The sequence below is a fragment of the Strongylocentrotus purpuratus genome, unplaced genomic scaffold (genome assembly GCF_000002235.5).
Source record: "Strongylocentrotus purpuratus isolate Spur 01 unplaced genomic scaffold, Spur_5.0 spur5_scaffold_12, whole genome shotgun sequence".
Taxonomy (NCBI): Eukaryota; Metazoa; Echinodermata; class Echinoidea; order Camarodonta; family Strongylocentrotidae; genus Strongylocentrotus; species Strongylocentrotus purpuratus.
In genome coordinates, this window is record NW_022145597.1 from 6,406,437 (window position 1) to 6,427,293 (window position 20,857).

General features: G+C 37.0%; 2 protein-coding genes across 2 annotated transcripts; one reads left to right on the forward strand and one right to left on the reverse strand.

The window, feature by feature from the left end:
- Positions 1-3,373: 3,373 nt before the first annotated feature.
- Positions 3,374-8,488, reverse strand: LOC592107 (mannose-P-dolichol utilization defect 1 protein). Its single transcript, XM_011673285.2, has 5 exons — positions 8,324-8,488; positions 7,743-7,808; positions 5,990-6,122; positions 4,761-4,965; positions 3,374-3,837 (listed from the first exon to the last, which is right to left on the reverse strand). Exons 1-5 carry the CDS (start codon positions 8,427-8,429, stop codon positions 3,589-3,591), a joined length of 759 nt encoding a protein of 252 aa, XP_011671587.1. The 5' UTR covers positions 8,430-8,488; the 3' UTR covers positions 3,374-3,588.
- A 2,497-nt stretch (positions 8,489-10,985) lies between these two features.
- On the forward strand, positions 10,986-17,448 carry LOC590089 (chromatin complexes subunit BAP18). The gene is made up of 6 exons (XM_030981699.1): positions 10,986-11,110; positions 12,061-12,155; positions 12,954-13,055; positions 13,884-14,047; positions 14,634-14,744; positions 15,820-17,448. The coding sequence occupies exons 1-6, from the start codon at positions 11,093-11,095 to the stop codon at positions 15,882-15,884; spliced, it is 555 nt and encodes a 184-aa protein (XP_030837559.1). The 5' UTR covers positions 10,986-11,092; the 3' UTR covers positions 15,885-17,448.
- Positions 17,449-20,857: the final 3,409 nt, after the last annotated feature.

The window sequence follows — 20,857 nt, forward strand, 5'->3', positions numbered from 1 at the left end:
GGGACTTCACGTTTCATTTTCTTATCTTTTCAGTGTGAACGCTGTTCGTTTGTAGGGTTTCGTCCTTTATCAGTTTCCATAGCAACCGTTGCTAAAAGAATATGTTTAGAACGTGGAATACATAGAAGAGCACTAGTGCAGTGGGATAAACAATATATCATATGACAAAATGGATACATTATATCCATATTGTCAAAGGGAAGATGGCACTTAACATTTGTTTACACGCGTACGATATGTATTTGTAAGACCCAGTTTGAAAATGTATCTTGTGAGGAGAAATTTGTGTAAAAATGATGCCTGCAGGGAATTGGATTTCTTACTTATAATTTGTTTAACCAGAGACAAAGATGAAATTGCCAAATTAGGCTTTATATCAAATCTGACTGACATGAGCGCTATACAAGAACCCACTTTTATTATTATTATTATATATTTACATTTATTTACATTGTACCATCATCACCATTATTGCCACCAACACCATAATCCATAATTATCCCCATTATCATCATCCCCACCACCACCACCACCATCATCATCATCAACACCACAATCCGTCATTGTCACCATTATCATCATCATCACCAACATCACCACCACCATCATTATCCCCACCACCACCATCATCATCATCATCACCACCACCACCATCTTGAAAGCAAGATAATTGAAATGTACAGAAAAATATAAAAAGAACTGTAAAAGGAACAAAAAGAAACAGTGAAAGTAAAAAGCAATGACATCAATAAACCAACAACATAAATTCAATATCATGGTCATTCAAAAGACCATTTATTCACCACAGATAAAAGATTAAATTCGATCAACATGATCAGCACTTCAATCATCTTCACACAATAAAATTAAACACCTTTTAAATACAACAAAAATAACAGTGTAGTTATCTTTGTCAAATCGTATAAATGATCACCAATTAAAGATCTTGTATGTCCAAAATATCATCCAATGCTTCAAATAATTATTTCTTTAAACATTGCTGTTGAAAAAAGGAGAAGGATCAAAATAAAACTGAGAGAGTCAAATTTCACAGGGAAATACAAAGGATGTATAAAAACGTGGTAGCTTCATTGGTTCAATCTTGCTTTTTATCAGTAATATAGCGTACCTATCATAACCAAATGAATACAGTTCACATTCCTCTCTTTCAAAATGCAAAACGACAGACAAAATATTGCTATGCTTTAAAGGCACACTGTCCTACTTGTACCTACTTGCTCCCTCTATATAGAAAACTTCCCCAATCGGTGCCTGTTGGTCCCACATGATCCTCTTTTTCTTATGTTAAATGAGAGCTGAGTTAATGAGATAGCCACCTGTCACAGTGACCTCGCTGGCTCGCTGGGTGGTCTAATCCCTTCTGGCTGAAGTAGTAAAGCCTGCCTTTAAGGAAGCACATTTGATATACACACAATGTCTTGTTCTACATTCGTTAACTTTGATTTTATTCCTTCATAACCATACTGTGGGATAACAAATTCATAATGGGCTAGAAAAAGTTTGATAAGAAGCGATTCGTCGGCATTATTATGAACAGACGAACCCGTACAGTTATACATGACTGATCAACAGTTCATAATAACATAGATGAATTGATGGGGCTTTTGACAAGTAAAGTAAATACACAGCATTTGCACAATACATCAATGCACCAAAGAACAGCGAAGTAGAGTTTAGACTGAAACAATATTTCTTTCCCTAATCTTTCAATAGAGAGTAACACCAAACCATATATTTTATTATTCCTTTGATTCTAAATACCACCAAAGTATCACCAAAATATAAACTTACCAACCTATCAAATTAACAAATCTCCTTTTTGCAATCGCATTATTTATCAAATAGCAATAGCATATGAAGGAAGGAAATTTTTAAATATCTTGTTACATGTATGGTAACTTTATACAGTATTTTAAAAGTCACTTTTAAATGCATCAGTTATTTGTTACTTCAGACTAAAGAATAAACTGTTACTTATAGATCTAATTCAATAGGCAGGAGTATAAATCTATAACATTTTAGAGGTAGGTACATCCTTGTTCCACAATTTGCACATTCCGTCATAAGTACTCTACAAGTTTGAAACTATGATTGTTGAAAGTTTCATCGAAATACATACTTCATGTACTAGAATTAAACACTATATTATTTTAAAGATGTGTGCAAAATATGTTTTGCTCTCTTTAGCTTCTTCACTAACATTGTGACTACCGGTACACATTCCATTAAGCTGCCTAGAAAGATTATCCTCTTTGGCCAAGCACCATTCTTATTTATTAGTCTTGCTATGTCAGGCACACCTTGGACAACCTCTTAAGGTTACCACAAGCAGTTACTTGTCAAAATTTGCCTACACTATAAAAAATTAAAAAATACTTCTGACTTTCTGACAGATGTACCGATGTGGTGTTTACATTGTATGAAATACATGTGATAATATGCATTAAGCTTTGGTATTGATTTAAACATTATATTGCCCCCCCCCCCCCCCCACAGAGATTTGTCATAACAATTTAGCATTGATTTGTTGTTGAAAACAAGTCTTATGGAATAGGGCTATTGTACCTACCAGGCCCAAAAGATCCTTCTAAGAATTGAGTTGGCATCTTTGCTTCTCTCTCTAATCTAAATTTTCATAATAGAATGGAATGTGAGATTAAAAATGTCTGTTTACATTTACAACTTTACCCTGTTTAGAGGTACGCATACCTAATGCGGATGTGAATGTAAAAAACATGCACAAGCAATAAAATAGGCTGTGAGAGCAGAAAATGTATCAGAAAACATATATCATATCATGTTATTGACAATATACACGCAGATGGCATAGAGCCAAAACTCAATTAAACGTTCAAGTTTTTCTTCTGTGCTAAATAATCAAAGACGACAAAAAATATCCTTAATTAGGAAGAAAATACTTGTAAATTGTTTGAGTGACAACTTTGATCATAATACTTTGATGCTAATATATCTATTTTCTTATTTGCTACATCATGATTAACCTTTCTTGATTGCTCCAAGAGAATTTCTTTCATAATTTAGTCACATGACCAAGGCCCTGTAACACAAAACTTAGCAATTGATTGTAGAATTAATTGATTAATTGACCATACAATTGATTGATTAATTGACCGTACAATCAAATGATCGTACATCATGGAAAACTGCTAACTTATCTTTGTGCCATGGGGCCCAGTACTCAACTTTGAGGCATATTCTCGAAAGCGGACTAACTTTAGTCCATGATTTAATCCACCGACTAAGTGTAAATATGAATATGTTTTTGAATAATTCAATCTGTCACTAAATTTATGTAAAATGTAATAACATAATTAATAAAAAACAATATAACTATGATATAATAATGTTATCATGGTAATTTAGGGACATATCAAATTATTCAAAAATATATTCATATGGACACTCGGCATTCTATACTTAGTTGGTGGATTAAACCATGGATTAAAGTTAGTCCGCTTTCAAGAATACCCCCCTTTATCTTTAAATATCAGTTGGATGTGTGGCACTAGGAGGAACTCTGGCCAATCTTCAGCGAATCAGCGTTGTCTACTCTGCCTTCTTAGATTGCTGCCTGCTGAGGTATTCCTTGGTGGCGCCCCAGTACCAGACCAGCTGCAGAGTGATGATGCTGTTGCAGGTGGACGCGACGATGTACGTCCAGACCAGCATGGGATCATTGGTCTCCTGGACGCTGGTGAAGATTCGGGCCAGACTGCCGGCGGTCAGTAGGAAGACGGTCACGGCAGAGAGCTGACCGGTGTGGCCGTTGCTGAAGTTGGTATAGGCTTGTATTAACTGTACATTGGCAGGAAAGGGAAGGAGAGAATACAATAAAATTACAGCATAGAAGAGAGAAATACAGCAAGACCAGTCTATAACCAGGCTTTGGGTGTCTTGGTCTTGGACCCAAGTCCTAGTGAAAATTGAATGAAACGAGAACTCATTACCACATGTCTGTATACAGATTTTGTTTGTTTGTTTGTTTTACCCAACTGCTAAGAAAGCATGTATATGCTTGTAAGTAAGCAACCAGGGCACCGGAGGCTTTAAATCCTCTCAGAGGGACTTGGTAATGAGGAATTATGCCTTACCAAAGGGCACTAGCAATCAAACTTGGGACCTCCTGGTTACGAGACCACTGCTCTACCACTGAGCTATTGCATCTCATTGAAATTGAGTGTAACCAGGGCCCCGTCTTACAAAGAGTTGATATCAATCACTACTCATTTGCGATTGATGTCAATCTCAATCATGTATATAAGAGATAGGGGAATGCAAACTTGCGATTGATTTGAGGACTTGCACAATTGTTTGTAAGACGGGGCACTGAACTCCATACCACATGTCTACGTATAGATTGATTGCAAAGTACACTGACCCAAAATGTAACAAAAAATGTTATTGTCCAGAGCATATAAAATGTTGAATTTGAAATGTAGAAGTATCTAGTGACTTATTACAAGGAAATGTATTGTCCCGTTCTCGTCTCTATTGGCAGCCCCTCATTTGTTCCCTATTTTGTAGTTCCTTTAGTAGTTACGAACTTAATTACTCATTATTCCTAAGTATCATTGAGGGGCGAAAATGTGTACAAGCATTGCTTTTTAGTGGACCCTTCTGTTTCCAATATGTATTCCTTAACTGTTGTAAATGTTTAAAAGTGATTTGTAATGTTTTGTTGGAAACATAAATCAATTGTATTGAATTGAATGTAATACCTTACTGACGATGACGATAGGCATGTTCCCTGCTTGTAGCATGGCGATGGTGCTCATGGGAGTGAGGCCAGACAGAAGGACGTACATGATACCCAGGTAGGAGAGCAAGAAGGATACAGCTCCAGCTTGGTTTCCATTATACAACATACATAGGAATGCTATAGTGACGGTCTGCACGGCTAGAAATAGGGCTTCACCCCATGCTCTGGAAAAAGAAAGACACATTCATTTTTGAAATTAAGTTGCAAGAATTTGAGATCAGTGTATGGTTTTGAAAGTCTGGGATTCAATTCAATTAAAAAAATTATATTTCCATAGCTCAATCAAAACATGAAAAAATGCTTACGGTACATAAAAATTGATATTATAATAAATAATAATATTTAATTTTTATATAGCGCTTAATACAAATGTCTCTAAGCGCTTTTACAAATATACTATTACATTTGTAATATAACATAGATAAGCAATCAAAGCATTTTAGGGTAAAAGATATACAAGCATAACGTTATCATACATCATGTAACAATTTTAAGGAAATTGATAAATCCACTAAAAAGCAGAACTTGTACTTGTGTGGATGACTAAAAAAAGACCTCCCCCCCCCCCCCCCCAAAAAAAAAGAAAGGAAGAAAGAAAGAAAGATAACAAATGTTCCCACTCTCCTACCAGGTGTAGTACGTGGGTACCTGGTAGGAATTTATTCCTTGGAAGCTTTAAGCAGCTCAGGGCAGCTGGGCTAAAGCCAGTGAAATAATAGAACATTGTAAGCACCTTGAACCTTTCTTGGGATGGATACAAATGTATGTGCTCAATATGCATTTGGTCAAAACTCAAAAGTTCACCTTTTACCAGAACTTAAAGGGGAAGTCCACCCTAATAATAAGTTTGTTTTAATACAAGGAGAAAATGAGAAGAACAGATCAGTGAAGGTTTGCGAAAAATCAGACAATACATAAGGAAGTTATGGATTTTTAATTTTTTTTTTATTTTCATGATTTTTAAAGATTCATAACTTTCTTATTTGTTGTCCGATTTTTCTCAAACTTTCACTGAATTGTTTCTCTTATTTTTCTGCTTCTATTAAAACCAATTTAATATCAGGGTGGACTTCACCTTTGATCATCTCTTCTACACTGTAAGCAATTTCTGAAGCCTTGTATTTAAATAAACTAAACGCTGGAACAAGTCCTGCCACAGTAAATGTTGGATTGCCAGATAATACTCACGAGAAAGGGTAACTATTAGCAAAGGAATAAGCCCATGATGATGAGATTGCTGCGAGCTCTAGAAGAACAGCCAGTACATTCAAGCCTTCCCCACTCTTAGAAGCCAAGATCTTGCCAATCTGTGGGAGTTTCACTGTAAAATTACAGAGATTTTTTTTAATCCATGAAAATCTATTTAAAGATAAAGTTGAGTTCTGGTCAGGCGATTACATTGTGAAAGAAACGGTGAGGAATGGATCAGAAAAAGTTGATCACATATAAGTATCGGTGTGTACTGCAAGGTTCTGGCGTCATCAAAATGATGAGAAATTTGACCCAGTCTTGGTAAAGTAACAAGCACCGTACACAGAAAGATGTACATGTACAGTGTATATGGGACTATATAAACAATAACATGTGGCATAAAAATTGGGTCTCATTTTGAAACTTTTTGTCATATTTAGAATATGGAGGTATTTGAAGAGCCATACTTTTAAGGGAACATTTTTACTCTGATGTTCTGCCACACTTGCATAAGAACAATTACAACGCTCACAAATTACTTTTACCTCTCCCCAGAACTCAACCTTCTCTTGAAGTACACGTTTTACTTCTAGTCTTTTTTAATCTTTTATTTGCCTCCCATGTCAACTGGCACGGTCGCTGGTTTGCTACATGTGCCGATCGGTACAAAACAACAGGCACCAATTTACGGATGACTTGCTTTGTGCAACATAGTGGCTTTGCAAAATTTCAAATTTCCGGTATTGATTAGCTCCATGTCTCCATGACAACCCTTGTTATACCTGTACAGTTTAGTCTTGAACTGGAAATAAGCCTTTGGTATTTCTATTTTTTGACAAATACGATGTGCCACAGGGAGATTATATGTGCGGCATATGAAGAGTTAACTCTGTGTTTGTTGCATTACAAATCCCATTGCTACTTTGGTTTGAGTATAATGTTCCTACTTCCTTGCATATATACAGCAATATGTTTCTTGGTGATTGATACACTTCAGAAGAAAATATTCAAATATAAAGCCACATTTTAAAACAAAATAAAGAAGATGGAGGAAATGATTTCCAAAATACAAAAAATTGAACAATTGGAAAGGAGCATACCTACAAATAATGATGTAGGAATTTTAGAAAGGAACTTATTCGTGCTTTTTTAAATAAACACATTATCTATTCCACTTGAAGTAAAATCCAGTTATCTCATTTTGGAAAGAAACTATTATACCAGCACTTTTTCCCGTACTTCCTGTCATAAATTTACTTACCCTGCATAGCAAACACACATAATTTGCTGGTAGCAGATTGAACAAAACATACCAGGGCAGGGGAGTGTTTTACAAAAACTAAACTTGCCTTTAAGTTGGACTTAACTATGACAGGCTGTTCATGTCACTGTTTGCTCTCTGCGTTATATGGCATTGGACTCTCAAGGGACCTACAAATCGTGGTCACAAATCTACAGAATTTACATTTTTTGATAATTCATTATTGAAGAAAGAAATCTTATCTATTGATCATAATGGTGAGAGCAACAATTGGCTTAAATAGCCTGCCATAGTTAAGTCCAACTTGAAGTCGATCTTAGTCTGTGTGAAACACCCCAGGCCTCTTCACATACATGTATATCATACAGCAATGTTCCCTTTCCAGTTCAGCATTTAGATCATACAAGCATTCATGATACTCAATTCTTCTCAATAAACAGATAGGAAAGAAATGTAATCGTCATGGAAAATCTTCCTTCTACCACTTACCCATAAGAGATCCAGCAATGATGCCCAATCCCAATCCTTTACTCAAGGCCACTTTTAGACAGGGAACTGTAAAGAAGTAAAATTTCACAATCATCGTCATTATCATTAATTTATCATTAAATGACTTCTCAACATTAATCATTATGCTTCTCCTTCTTTGACTTTATCGGATCTTCTTCTCCTCCTTCTTCAGCCTTCTTTATCCCCTTCTCCTTTTTCCCCCCTTTTCTTCTCAATCTTCTCCTTCTTCATTTTCTTTCCCTTCATTATCTTTCTTTCACCTCACGTCTCAGATTCATTTTCTTTACTTTTCTTTTTCTTTCTTTCTATCTTTCTTTTTTTCCCTAATATTTGTTTTACAGCATCATTATCATTATCAATTATCATCATCGTTATCATAATAGAGTACCGGCTATCTAAGATAATTGTAAGATAACAAACGGGTACATAATTATGGTGCAAGTGCAACACATGTAACAGCTGTCGGCTGTGAAACCAACACAAATACAGGTGTATGGGACCGTACTGTGCTTTTCCGATCCTTATGGCGTGAATAATTAGGTTGGTATTTGGAAACTTACTATCTAGGAAGTTAAAGTCTTCGAAGAATGTGATGTAGCAATCTTCTGGCAAAAGAAGCATCACAAGCCATGGGAACAGTCCGGTCCTTTCAGTTTCAACTTCCATCTCGAGATTTAGAGTGCAGCGTCTCGCTACGTCTACAACTTCACAAGTAGATCTAGTACTGGTACAACAATGCAATGTGTGGAGGAGGAAGGGCCAGGGGTGCATGATGGGGGCGGGGGGGGGGGGGGGGGGGGGGGAAGGATTTTTTCAAGGGGGGGGGGTTTAACATTTATTAATCGGGCCGAAAATTTCGCAAATTTCGACTCAGCCAGTCGCTGAATAAGCGGGGGGGGGGGGGGGGGGGGGGGGGGAGGACACTTTTTTTGGGGGGGGGGGTCTCGAAATTTGAAAAAATTGACATTTGGCTTTGGCTTTTTAGGTCAGCTATGGGAATAATTTTTTTTTTTAAAAGACCAAAGGGGAGGGGGTTTAGGGGGGTGATGGGGGGGGGGGGTTTACACACATAAAAATACCAAAAGGGGGGTTAACCCCCCAAACACCCCCCCCCCCACCCCCGGCCCCCTGTGTACGCGCCTGGAGGGGTGTATGGGGGCAGGGGCATATAATTGAGTAGTTTAGTACGATCCGATTTTGGAAGAATTGGTTGATTGATTGGATTGATTTTATTCGTCAAGCCTCAACTTAAAAAGTTACAGATCAAAATTAGGTCAGCTTTCACAGGATAACCCACGAAAGCTCAAGAGCTTATTTACAGTGGGTCCCCTAAATACATGTACAAAATTAATAAGTTAAAACAGTAATATTTATAGATAAGAAAAAAACTTATTAAAGCTAATAATGATGATAATACTATAATAAAAACATTAAAATAATAATGATAGAAATGAGAAGAAGAAGAAGAAGAAGAAGAAGAACAAGAAGAAGAACAAGAAGAAGAAGAAGAAGAAGAAGAAGAAGAAGAAGAAGAAGAAGAAGAAGAAGAAGAAGAAGAAGAAGAAGAAAAAGAAGAAGAAGAAGAAGAAGAAGAAGAAGAAGAAGAAGAAGAAGAAGGCTTATCTGGGTCAATCCCTGTGTAATATAGTATAAGGAAAATCATGGAGGAGAGAGCCGTAGAGAAAATACATAGCGATAACACGAAAAGTTTGCATGGATGACCTGGGCTTTTAAGTGCTACTGGCAGCAGATAGGATTGTTTGTGTGTTGGAATTTAACAATGTTTGGACACTCACAACGCCAAATCATTTGGGACAGTATTAATTCCAGCGTTTCGTTTCAATAAATGTCATATTGCTTCTTGAAAAATTATATTTCAACAGTGGCAATTAGCGTATATTTCTCTGTGTTCTTGTATCATACTAATGAAATGTACAATTCGGATTAAAAATATGATTGAATATGGACGGAAGTGTGCTTTAAAATATGACTACATAAATATAACAACTTGCAATTGATTCAGTTGATAAATAGTTCACACTTCCATTTGACTAAAAAGAGGAGCGCTGTGGCTACAGGAGGGGCTATATATTGCACGTTTTTGAAGTATATACAATCTATTGCCTATTTGCTTGTTGTAATTGCACTATTTCCCTACACTATATTTCAATATAAATATGATAAAAAAAGATACCTAGCTTAAAGGTACTATTTGCAGGCCAAAAAAATGAAAAAGTTAAATTCCAATTGCATTTGAAAGATAATACTAATTTAGAACTTCCCTAAAAAAAGGTGGGGCTTGAAAAATGTCTTCAAGTGGGAAAATAACGACTATTAGTTGTCAAATGGACTTTAGGGCTATAGAGCCCAAAAGTAATAGTCTCGATTTTCAGACAATTGTACCGAATGGTCATACGTTTTATGCTGCGCAAAGATCCAATCAGTTTAATCTTGGCCATCACAAGAAGTGGGTTATTGATGTAGACAAATGCTCATGTACCCTTTACAACTCTTTTCATATATGTTATTACCAAAGAAGAAAAAAAGCCAGTCAGTCACTCAATAGACTGACAGTGAAGTCTAGCAAGTAAACGGGTTTCCTTGCATAATTTGAATATGAGGACACTGCCAATGTTTAAATTTCACAGATAGGACATACATGACATATTCATAATCCTGCAAAGTTCTACAGAATTTGAGGTTGGCTGCAAAAGGGACATAGTACCTTTAAATGGAATTATATGGAACAATATTTTTGTGTGTTTCTCGTCCCCGCCCGCCTCCTTTTTTGGCCGCGGCCTTCTTTTTGTTTTACTATTTACTATTCATGCAGTAGGAAAAAACTGAAGCCCCCCCCCCCCCCCCAAAAAAAAAAATAAGAAAGAAGAAGCTTAATTATAATATACATTTTGCTTTAAAATAGATACAAATCATTTGTTTTTTCATACATTGCATCAGTATATTCACATAGCATAATATATGTGAATAAATAGGCTTGGCGAGCAGCCATACTTGGAAAAACTAGCAAAAAAATGCACAATATAGAGTAAATATATATGCCCTCCTTTCTTTTAAAGTCCGGACGAGAAACACGTTATTTTTGTTATTTGCCATATTGACAGTAGGTTTACTGGTAGGTAATTTTTAAAACTAAATGTAGGTGTGAAATAGAAGGGCCAGCCCACTTTTGTCTCTCACTCTCTCGACCTTGTGCATATTCACATTTTTTGATGACGTAGCTATGCATATTCATAATTCCAGTTAACCGCGCTCTTGACTTCAGTGCAAACAATTTGTCTTTAATTTGTCTTCTGTAGCTTGCATGTAAGATGAGTTCGGCAGGAAAGGTAAGATTTCTTCTTCCTCATAATAATTTGATTATCTTTTCTGTGAGAATGTACGAGGGAGAGAGGTGAAATAGCGATAAATTGACATTCCAGATGATGACTCGAAACTGTTGTGAATTTTGTGTGTGTTTGCCATTGATGCAAAGCGGGGTGGCAAATCCGGTCACTCCATCATGATTCTGTACAGGTGGGACTGGGCCAAGTATTTTACCGGTAGAAAAGTTCAAAAATAGATTGTTTGGTTTACATGTTAAAGCTAGTATGAGGTCCATCCCATTTACGGATAGACTTCATGCATTGAAGTCTCGGGTAGTAGCTACTAGGAGTAGGAGTGTTCTTAGGTTACTTCAGCTTGGGTTTTTAGGTAAAAAATATGAAATTGAGCCTTAAATTTGTGGCACTTGTTTACAACTGAACATTTGGAGCCGTGACTCCGGCGTGAAGATTTCGTACTACATCCCCCAAAACAACTAAATTTTCAATAATTGTTCTAATAACGGTCATGATTTTAAAATTGTTATCTTTCTCACCTGTTTCGTGTCAATTTTCTTATCATTTTGGGAGTTTTTAAAACTAAAAACAAAGAATTAAATAATTAGTAGGCCTAGTCTAGATCTATACACTTTCTCACACTGTCACTGGTTTCAGGGCAAACCGCTACTCAATTATACCAGCGCGCCTGCCTCCGTGAAGTTAGCGATTGTAATGATGATCATCAATTTAAAATGTGAATTACTTGCATGAATTTAATGATGATCTGGGATTACAGTCGCTAACTTCACATTATTGATTGAAAAGTTGGCATTTACAAATGAGGAAACCACAAACTGTTTTATACTCAACAATTTTTTGTTTCTTTTCCAACTAGGGAAGTGACTTTTAAGTTCTTTTTGGCCATATAAACTACATGATGCAACGTAAATAAATTACATTTTCAATTGTTTCTGCAGGTAGGGGAGATCTTCTCAGCTGCTGGTGCAGCCTTCAGTCAGCTTGGTGAACTGACAATGCAACTCTATCCTGCAAATGATCAAACACCTGTTAGGTAAGGAAGAAACATTTGCAACTTGTCTTGAAATTCCTCCTCCTTCTCCTTCTCATCTGCTCTTTCTCCTTCTCCTTCTCCTCCTCCTCCTCCTTCTCCTTCTCCTCCTCCTTCTCCTCCTTTTCCTCCTCCTTTTCCTCCTCCTTCTCTTTTTTCCTCTTCTCCTTCACCTTCACCTTCTTCTACTTCTTCTTCTTCTTCTTCTTCCTCTTCTTCTTCTTCTTCTTCTTCTTCTTCTTCTTCTTCACCTTCACCTTCTTCTACTTCTTCTTCACCTTCTTCCTCTTTGTCTACTTCATCTTCTTCTTCACCTTCTTCTTCCTCTTGCTCTTTCTCCATCTGCTTACCCTTCTTTTTCCTCTTCTTTTCCTCTTCCTCTTCTTTTTCTACTACTGCTTCTTCTTCTCCTCCTTTTATTTACCTCCTTCTTTTTTTCTTCTTCTTCTGCTTGCCCAATACCCTTAAAAGGGAGTCAAATCTAAGGTATTAGATGACTCTCTTCAAATGTTTTAAACTGATTTTTGGATTTTCTTTTCATCTTAAAAAAAGAAGATATCTACTGATACTGTATTCCTCAGGAGTGTTATTTCAAAGTGAGCCTTTTTGTAGGGTTAGTGGCTCACAAAGATGTCAGTGGTTCTTCCCCTGCCTTCTAGACATATGACCTCATAGAAAGTTGACCAAAATGTAAATGGGCGCAAAGACACATCATTCTACAAAAATGGTAACATCTTGTTTGAAAGACTTTGTGACTTTTGCTTCATATTTTTGTATTATTTTATCTTTGATACTACACAGTGGCAAGTGGACAGACGAGGAGGTGGACATGCTGAAGAATGCCATCAAACAGTTTGGAGATGATCTGCACAAGATTAGTGACGTTATCAAGACAAGAACAGTGTAAGTTATAACGATACACATTTATCATCCTCACCTTGAAGCAGCACTTATACTGGAAGAAGATACTAAATGGTCTATGAGTGTTCTGGGAGACCAGAAAAATTAGTGTGCATGGAATGTTTGCGATTTTGCAAGGGGTTAAGATCCGCTGAAGTTTCATGCCACAAAATTTATAATCACAACTGGCAAAACACTAGATTTTGTATTTGTCAAATTCTCTCTTTAAATGAAAATGGTGTTGTTCAAAATTTCCTACACGTTTCATGCCACAAAAGTTCTGGATTTACAGTAAGGCCTACAGCATACATTGAAATCCAAATATGATCCAAATTTGGAAGGATTGCAACTTTATTTGACAACATATATATTCTTTCTGTCTGAGGTTCCTGGTGGTCATGTGAATAAGTAATATCAAATTGTAAAGGCAGAAACATTTGCTTGCATGAAGCGTTCACGATTGGTCCAGATTCACCAAAGTTTCACGGAACTGCAAAATAGTGAAAATGTGATTGAAACGTCAATTACAAGGAATACAGTCAAACCTGTCTACAAAGACTACATTTGTAGTTTCCCTTGGAAAATGTTTCTCATTGAAACATGTACTAAATGAACCTGCCTACAAAGACCACTTTGTGTGTTTCTCTTGGGTGGTCGCTGTAAACAGGTTTGACTGTATTGGTAATTTGCTGTTAAAACAGTTTGCGGCAGATTCTTATGAAATTGTCTTGATTTACAGCTTCCCTCCTTTCAGGCTCTTGTAGGATTAATATGGCAATGTTTTGATTTTTATTTGTGATTTTTTATTATTCTGTGCGATCTTCTTTCCAGATCTCAGATCAGGGCGGCTATCAAGAGGAAATCCCTCGATGTAAACTGCAAGAAAGACAAAAGTGATAGCGGGCACAGTGAGCCCTCTACAGGTCTAACCTTGACCAGTCAATCTCCGGCACGTGCCTCGTCGGGTGAACGGCCTTCTAAGAGGACCAAGCATGGTAAAATCTCCTTTCTAAACCTTGACCCAAATTTTGTTTAACCCCTAGTCATGTTTTTCACTTAGCTGTTGTCCTCACAATGTTCCACATGCTCTGACGACTGCTCTGTCGTGACTTTCAACAACAAAAAATTCCAATCCCAATTGAAGGGGAAATTCGTTCTTGTTTTCACGAAGTGACGGTAGTGAGGAAAATCGTCACGCAAAGTTAATGCAATTTTTTTTCACTACCATCACTTCGTGAAAACAGCGACGAATTCACCCTTACATTATATTTGTTTTTATTAGCAAAACAGAACTAAAAAAGTAGAGAAAAGGATCACTGAAAGTTTGAGCCAAATTTGATGAGTAATAAGTAAGTTATGAATTTTTGAAGCTGTAGTTGATAAAACACAAATTGGCAACTCGGTGACCTATCTCTTGCAGTCCTTTTTCATTTGCTCTGTACTGAAAAATTCATGAATGTTTATTTCATCTAAAGAAAACTTCCAATCATACACTTGCTGCTGTATGATACAAATATATTCCTTCATCACCAACTAAGATATCTTTGATGGCAAAAGGTATCAATCAAATCTATTTCTCAGATTCGTTGGAGCCTGGAACCGATTCTCTGGTCGACATTGAAGGCCTAGAAGACAGCTCGGTATCTCCGTGCAAGAGGCTGGAATATGATGGAATACAGCCTGCTGCCGGAAGTAAGTCTTTAACTTTCTCTTAATTTTTCATTTTTGTTGATTATGAGAAAGGATGGTATTCAATTCTGGTTTATTGTAAATAAAAACTTACTGAATAAAAAGTCCGGAGACTCATACAATTCAGTTTACAAATTATAAATACATACAAGAATAAAGAAATCAATACTTTAAGCAATCTTTTTTATATTAATTACTGATTCTAATTCTGAGCAGATTGAAACTTATTTTATCATGATTTTAGTGAAATGATTTAATTGTCATTAACAAAGCTTAAGTTATGATTTATCATTAGTTAATGATCACATTTAAGTGCCTCGCTAATAAATCTTGAAGACACCAATAATAATCTGCAAATTAGAATTAAAATCATTTCATGAAACTCAAGATAAAATGATTCCCAGAATACCACCACTGCTTTTTAAGACTGACTTTATTATTATTGTGTAAGTCTTCCTCTAGTGACAAAGTTCAGATGAGATTACACAACACCTGCTCAATCTCCTGTGTTTGCTTTGTCTCGTTTTGTATCTGTCTGTCTACTTATCCTTCTGTACGGTATTTGGTACTCTCAATATCTATCTGTCAGAGTCTCTTGAGTTTGTGAGTCATAGTTGTCCATGGGAATTAGATCTCATCAATTTCCAGTTTGCATGTCCAATTCTGCAAACGAAACTATCAGAAGAGGTCTTTATGAGGTGTCGTGGTCAAGCGGATACGTCTCTGGACTGTGGATGAAAGGTCCTCGGGTCGAGTCCCGCCGCGGCACTAATGTCCTTTGGCAAGACATTTATCTACATTCGCCACACTCAACCCAGGTTACGTAATGGGTACCTGGCAGGAACTAATTCCTTGAATTGCTAGAGCGCTGTAATGGCAGCCATGCAAACCCCAGGGTAATAATCGGGAGTGCCAGGAGTGTCAAGTCTGACAGATATGAGCGCTATACAAGAACCCAATATTATTATATTCAATGTGTTATGTTGCCGTTCTGAATAAATGTACACTCAACAATCCATCAATTTCTTGATGACTATTAAAGTGTGCGTGACTATTTTTATGTGTTATTTTCTCACAGTTGACATCAAGGTAGAATGCGAGGCTACCTCCTCTGGAACAGAAGCAGACATTTTACAAAGATGAGGAACCCAGCCGGCCCTCCATTTCCATGGCAATGAAATGAATACACCACGCCCACATTCATCCAGAGAAGTTATTAATACAGCTGTACAGAGCATGAAATGAACATTCTCCTCACGTGCATCATGCTGGATATTCATCTTCTGTTATTCCTGAAATGGTACTGTGAAACCTGCTTTAGTGACCACCTGTTAAGAAGACCACCTTGCTTTAATGACCGTATTTCCCCTGAATATAGTCTGTCATTGAAACATATACTATAGGAACCTGTACACAAAGACCACCTTCCTATAAAGAATACTGTTCTGGTCTCCCTTGAGCGGTCTTTATATACAGGTTTCATTGTATTTGCTATGTTGCTCTTTGCTAGATTGCAGCTTGCTGATCATGAGATAGCTGCAGATCATTTTAAGGCTCTTTTAATACACATGACAGATATATCATGGCGCTTTAAAAACAACATGTCAGTGAATTGTGAGTAAGGTGAAGAATGGAAGCTGCACGCAACAAACGTCATTAGCTGTTCTAAAGAGGGGCTTGAGGAGGCTCAAGGCCCCCCCCCCCCTCCTAAAGACAAACAAATCTTTAATAGAAGGCATTCCTTTATTCATACTCCCTGATCTGTGTGTTGTGAGACAAAGACATGTAAAGCATATTGCGTTTTGTCTCACTTTAAATGGCCTTTGTGGAAAACCCTGGCAGTTTACCTACCGTGCTGGAGCAGCAAATGTGAACGAGGTTTATTCAGTCATAATTATTGTAAGGCGAGGTACATCCGACTTGCCAACCGTTCCGTTTCTAATGGAACTGTTACGTTTTTGAAGTTTTTAGAGCCATGAAAAACGGAACGTTCCGATTTGGGGGAATTATACATGTAGTGTAAATACCAATTGGCTTTCCATAGTTTCCATCCGATGAGTGCTGGAAGGATTGCATTGCGTAAGATGCACGCAGCGTGTTTGTTGCGCGCCACGCTGATCGCTATTTGCCACGTGTAATAATGAGCCTGCGTGTGCGTAGAGTGCCCATAGAGTGCCATGCATAATCCCTCAGTCATAGGCACCGCACAGCAAGCACGCGTCGCGTTAGCACTATCGCTCACGATCACCGCACGACTCCGGCCGTATATATATGCGAGATACGATTTCACGTGCAGTCGCAGCGCAAGGTACATGATTTGTGATTTTCGTTCCGTTTTCTGAATTTCAAATGCTAGCAAGTATGGGTACATGTTGTAAAGTGATACAACTTGGTCCCTGATTGACCCTCCGGTGTCAGTATCTGTGAAATTTGAGTTGTCCAAAATGTACCAGCATGATTTATATTGGCATCACATTACAGCTTAACCTCTATGGCAATATCCATTGTCATTTTTTAATGGAAAGATCCCCAGAAGTACGTCTTTTATATGATCCCCAAAGTTATGACTTAGAATATTTAATGCCAAATACAGTTTGCAATCATTTAAATATGATATTTTTAGATCAATTTTGGTTCAATTGATAACTAGACAGTGCTATTACTCTTCCAATATACATTAAATCTACAGAATGAATGAAACCCAAAATTGATATCTGGAATATCACCAAGTTTTTAACAAGTTTGCCGTTTTAAAGGGAGATGATTGTCAGTTTACATATGCAAAAGGTCATAATTTGCTGACACCAGACTTGGTGGAATGCCATGAATGGGAGTAAGTCTTTCATAATAGCAAACCCATAGCATCATCAAGAAATACCCCCTTGGTCTCTCATAGAGGCTGTTCACACCGCAATGAGATAGCGCGGTCTATCGTAGCACCCCCTTTTTTCTAGCGCGCGCTAGACCGCGCTATCTCTCGTGGACCACCCCCAAGAGTTGCCCTAGTGGCACGCCGTTTTGGCTCGCCGTGGCTCGCTGTTGGGCGGACCGAAACGACGTGGTACCTTCCAAACCGCAGAGATAGCGCGGTCTAGCGCGCGCTATCTCTGCCGGTGTGAACAGCCTCATAGAGTCTTTGGGTGAGTGAAATGTTTTAATTCTTTGGCACTCCAAGAAGTCTTTAAAGTTGGCTTTTTTTGATAATTTAATTTTCACCAGATATGGTGTAAACAGCCTTTTGGCATGTGAACTCTTAAGGTAATACAAAGTTTTGGAATTGGGTCATGAATTTGGTTCAAATGAACATATTAGAAGCATATGCGATCCTGCAATATTCAGTGATCGTTGTCGCGGTTGAAATCGAGTCTGAAGTTATGAAATTGTAAATAATACACCCTTTTTGTTTTGTAACTCCCTCTCAAGGTCAAGATATTAATTAAGCTATAAAACAATGTTTCTTGACTAAAATCGACCAATTTGCTATTCTCGTTTGGAAGTTATATATCACATCTACATATTCTGAGATTTTCATGGTCGCAGCTACCATTGTACGGCCATAGGCGCTATTTGAAATTTATCAAAATTTACCGGGAGCACCTGTAAATTTTTATATTCAATTTTTCTCGAAAGCAGAAGTGTTTTAGAGGCTATATATCCAAATTGTAAAGAATCACTATCCACCCAATTTTCAAATTTCCCAAAACTTTGTATTACCTTTAATGTAAATATGATGAAATAATTGTATGTTGATGTTGTAAATATGTAAATAAAGGAATTGAAATGTCCAAATCATTTGTAAGAAAAAAAAAATACTTTTGAACTTGCATCTTCCTTCACACTATCAAGCTTATAACTGTGCATGAAAAGTAACAACTGTAAAACAGAAAACAAACAAAAAACACTGGAAAGAAATTGTTGCTGTCGGTGAAGCATTTTGACTTTATTCTCGTGATTCATGAGACCAATCATTGTTCGATTTCCTGCACATATCTGGAATGAACTTCTTTATTACACTATCTTTCAAGTTTGTAGGCAAAGTCTTCCAGGGTTAAACCGTTTATTCTCTTTTTCTTTTTTTAAAAATAAAAGCCCTGAAAATGGCTGGGGTGCTCTGCTAAAAGCTCTTTATCATTCATAAAATTTCCTTTCGAGTCGTCTGATAGAACACTGGGAGTATTTACGCATAAAGACGGATATATTGATGCTAAAACTTGAGATGTAGCTTGTACATTTCACCCAAAAAATTATTTTTCGTTGTTTTTTAAAACTTTCACAATGTATAAAAGTCTTATATAAAATGTTGTACATGATACCCAAATATGTCCTCCATAAAACCCAAGGAAATCCAACAAATTATTTAATCGGCTGCCCGCGAGAATGTCCTTAGTGCCATTGACAATACATAGCTCAATAAGGCCTTCTTGCTGGTAACTGACGATTTCCCCCCTCTCTGAAAATTACAAACTTACAAAGTCTTTCTCCATGATATTAGCATTGCTTACATTTCCATCAATGATCACCACTTACCAACAACTGATCCAATATATACTGATTCAAAAAATGCATACAAACTTGTTGATATATGTGTCAAACTAATTCAAAAAAAGCTTACATTTACAAACGCGATTGGTAAAATATTAAAAGTACATTCTGTACCTACAAGGTCATACTTTTGATACAATATGACCCTATTATTACATGTAATGTACATGAAAGAGTGGATAATATAGAATCCCGGAGTATATGATTATTATTGCAACCTTTGTAGATAAATGAGGCAGAATGTACATGTACTTTAAGAAACTTTAAAGAGACGAAATATACAGACAGTTACCTGTGCATGAGAAACAAAATGCTAGAGAATGCAGTATGGTTAATTTGTCGAAAGCTGGAAAGGCATTAATTCTACTGTAATAATAATAATAATAGCTAGTTCTTATATAACGCTTTTCAAGACCAAAGGCCCTCTCAAAGCGCTTTACAGATATATATATTATTACCCCGGTCATAGGATTCAGGCTTACCTGCACACAATGTATGCACATTCTCCACTCCCTGGGGAGCATTCCAGCCAGGCGTCTTTTTTACGAGCGCACACTTGCTAATCTAACCACATTAGCTTTCGCATCCTACCGGGTACCCATTTAACACCTGGGTGGAGAGTGGCAAATGTAGATCAATGTATGTTCAAGTACACTAGCCAACGCCTTCAGGTTCTAAGCAGACGACATGTTAAGTTCATCTCTGGCCAGGGTTCTCGCTTGCACACACCATACTTGATTTTAGTATGGGGACTTTAGAAAGAGAACTGTCTAGGTATATACTCGACAAGCACACAAGAGAAATGAATATACATACAAAGGATCGCTCACATAGGGATATGATGAATGATAAATGATAAAGCATGATTTTTAAATTTGCATAATTTGTCTGTTGTTACTGTTAGCGCAATGGAATAAAACAAATGTAGAATGACTTGGGCCTAAACCGTAACAAAATAAAGTCAGGCCTAACTGACCTTAACATGAAACCTTAACAAAAGAAAGTCATTAAATCAATAAAAACTTATTTTGCAAGCTTTTTTTGAGTTTTGGGGAGATTCAATTTAGATCTAAATTAGAAGAGGTCTGGATCTTGTCCATATCAAGTACAGAAATTGAGGCTTTATGTGTGGTGCTTCCCGGCCCCTCTCGCTTCAGTTTCATCAACACAGCCTTAAACATACGTGTGCTCTCGAGAAATTGGAATTTGTTACAAATATCTAAAGTACAGTGATCCAAAAAGTGGCGTTGTATGCCACAGCGAAGGTACGTAACTCACCGTCAGTCTATGTACAGAAGAATAGAACTTAGTTTAGAACGATAACAGTTTGTCCAATTCTGGCGTAAAAATGTCTCCTAAATTGACTTTCTTGATCTGTGCAAACTTTTCCAACTTTGAGAAACCATACTTTAATTGAAATTTTCATGCTAGCCGCATCTGAATAATCCAACAATTTAGATAATTCTTCCTCTTACAGAAGTTGGAAAATCAAATCGCCACTGCGATTTCGCCATCTTGTTTTGGGTTTGCTCGTTTTCCTTAGTGGAGAAGAGAGAAAGTGCAAACAATCGGGA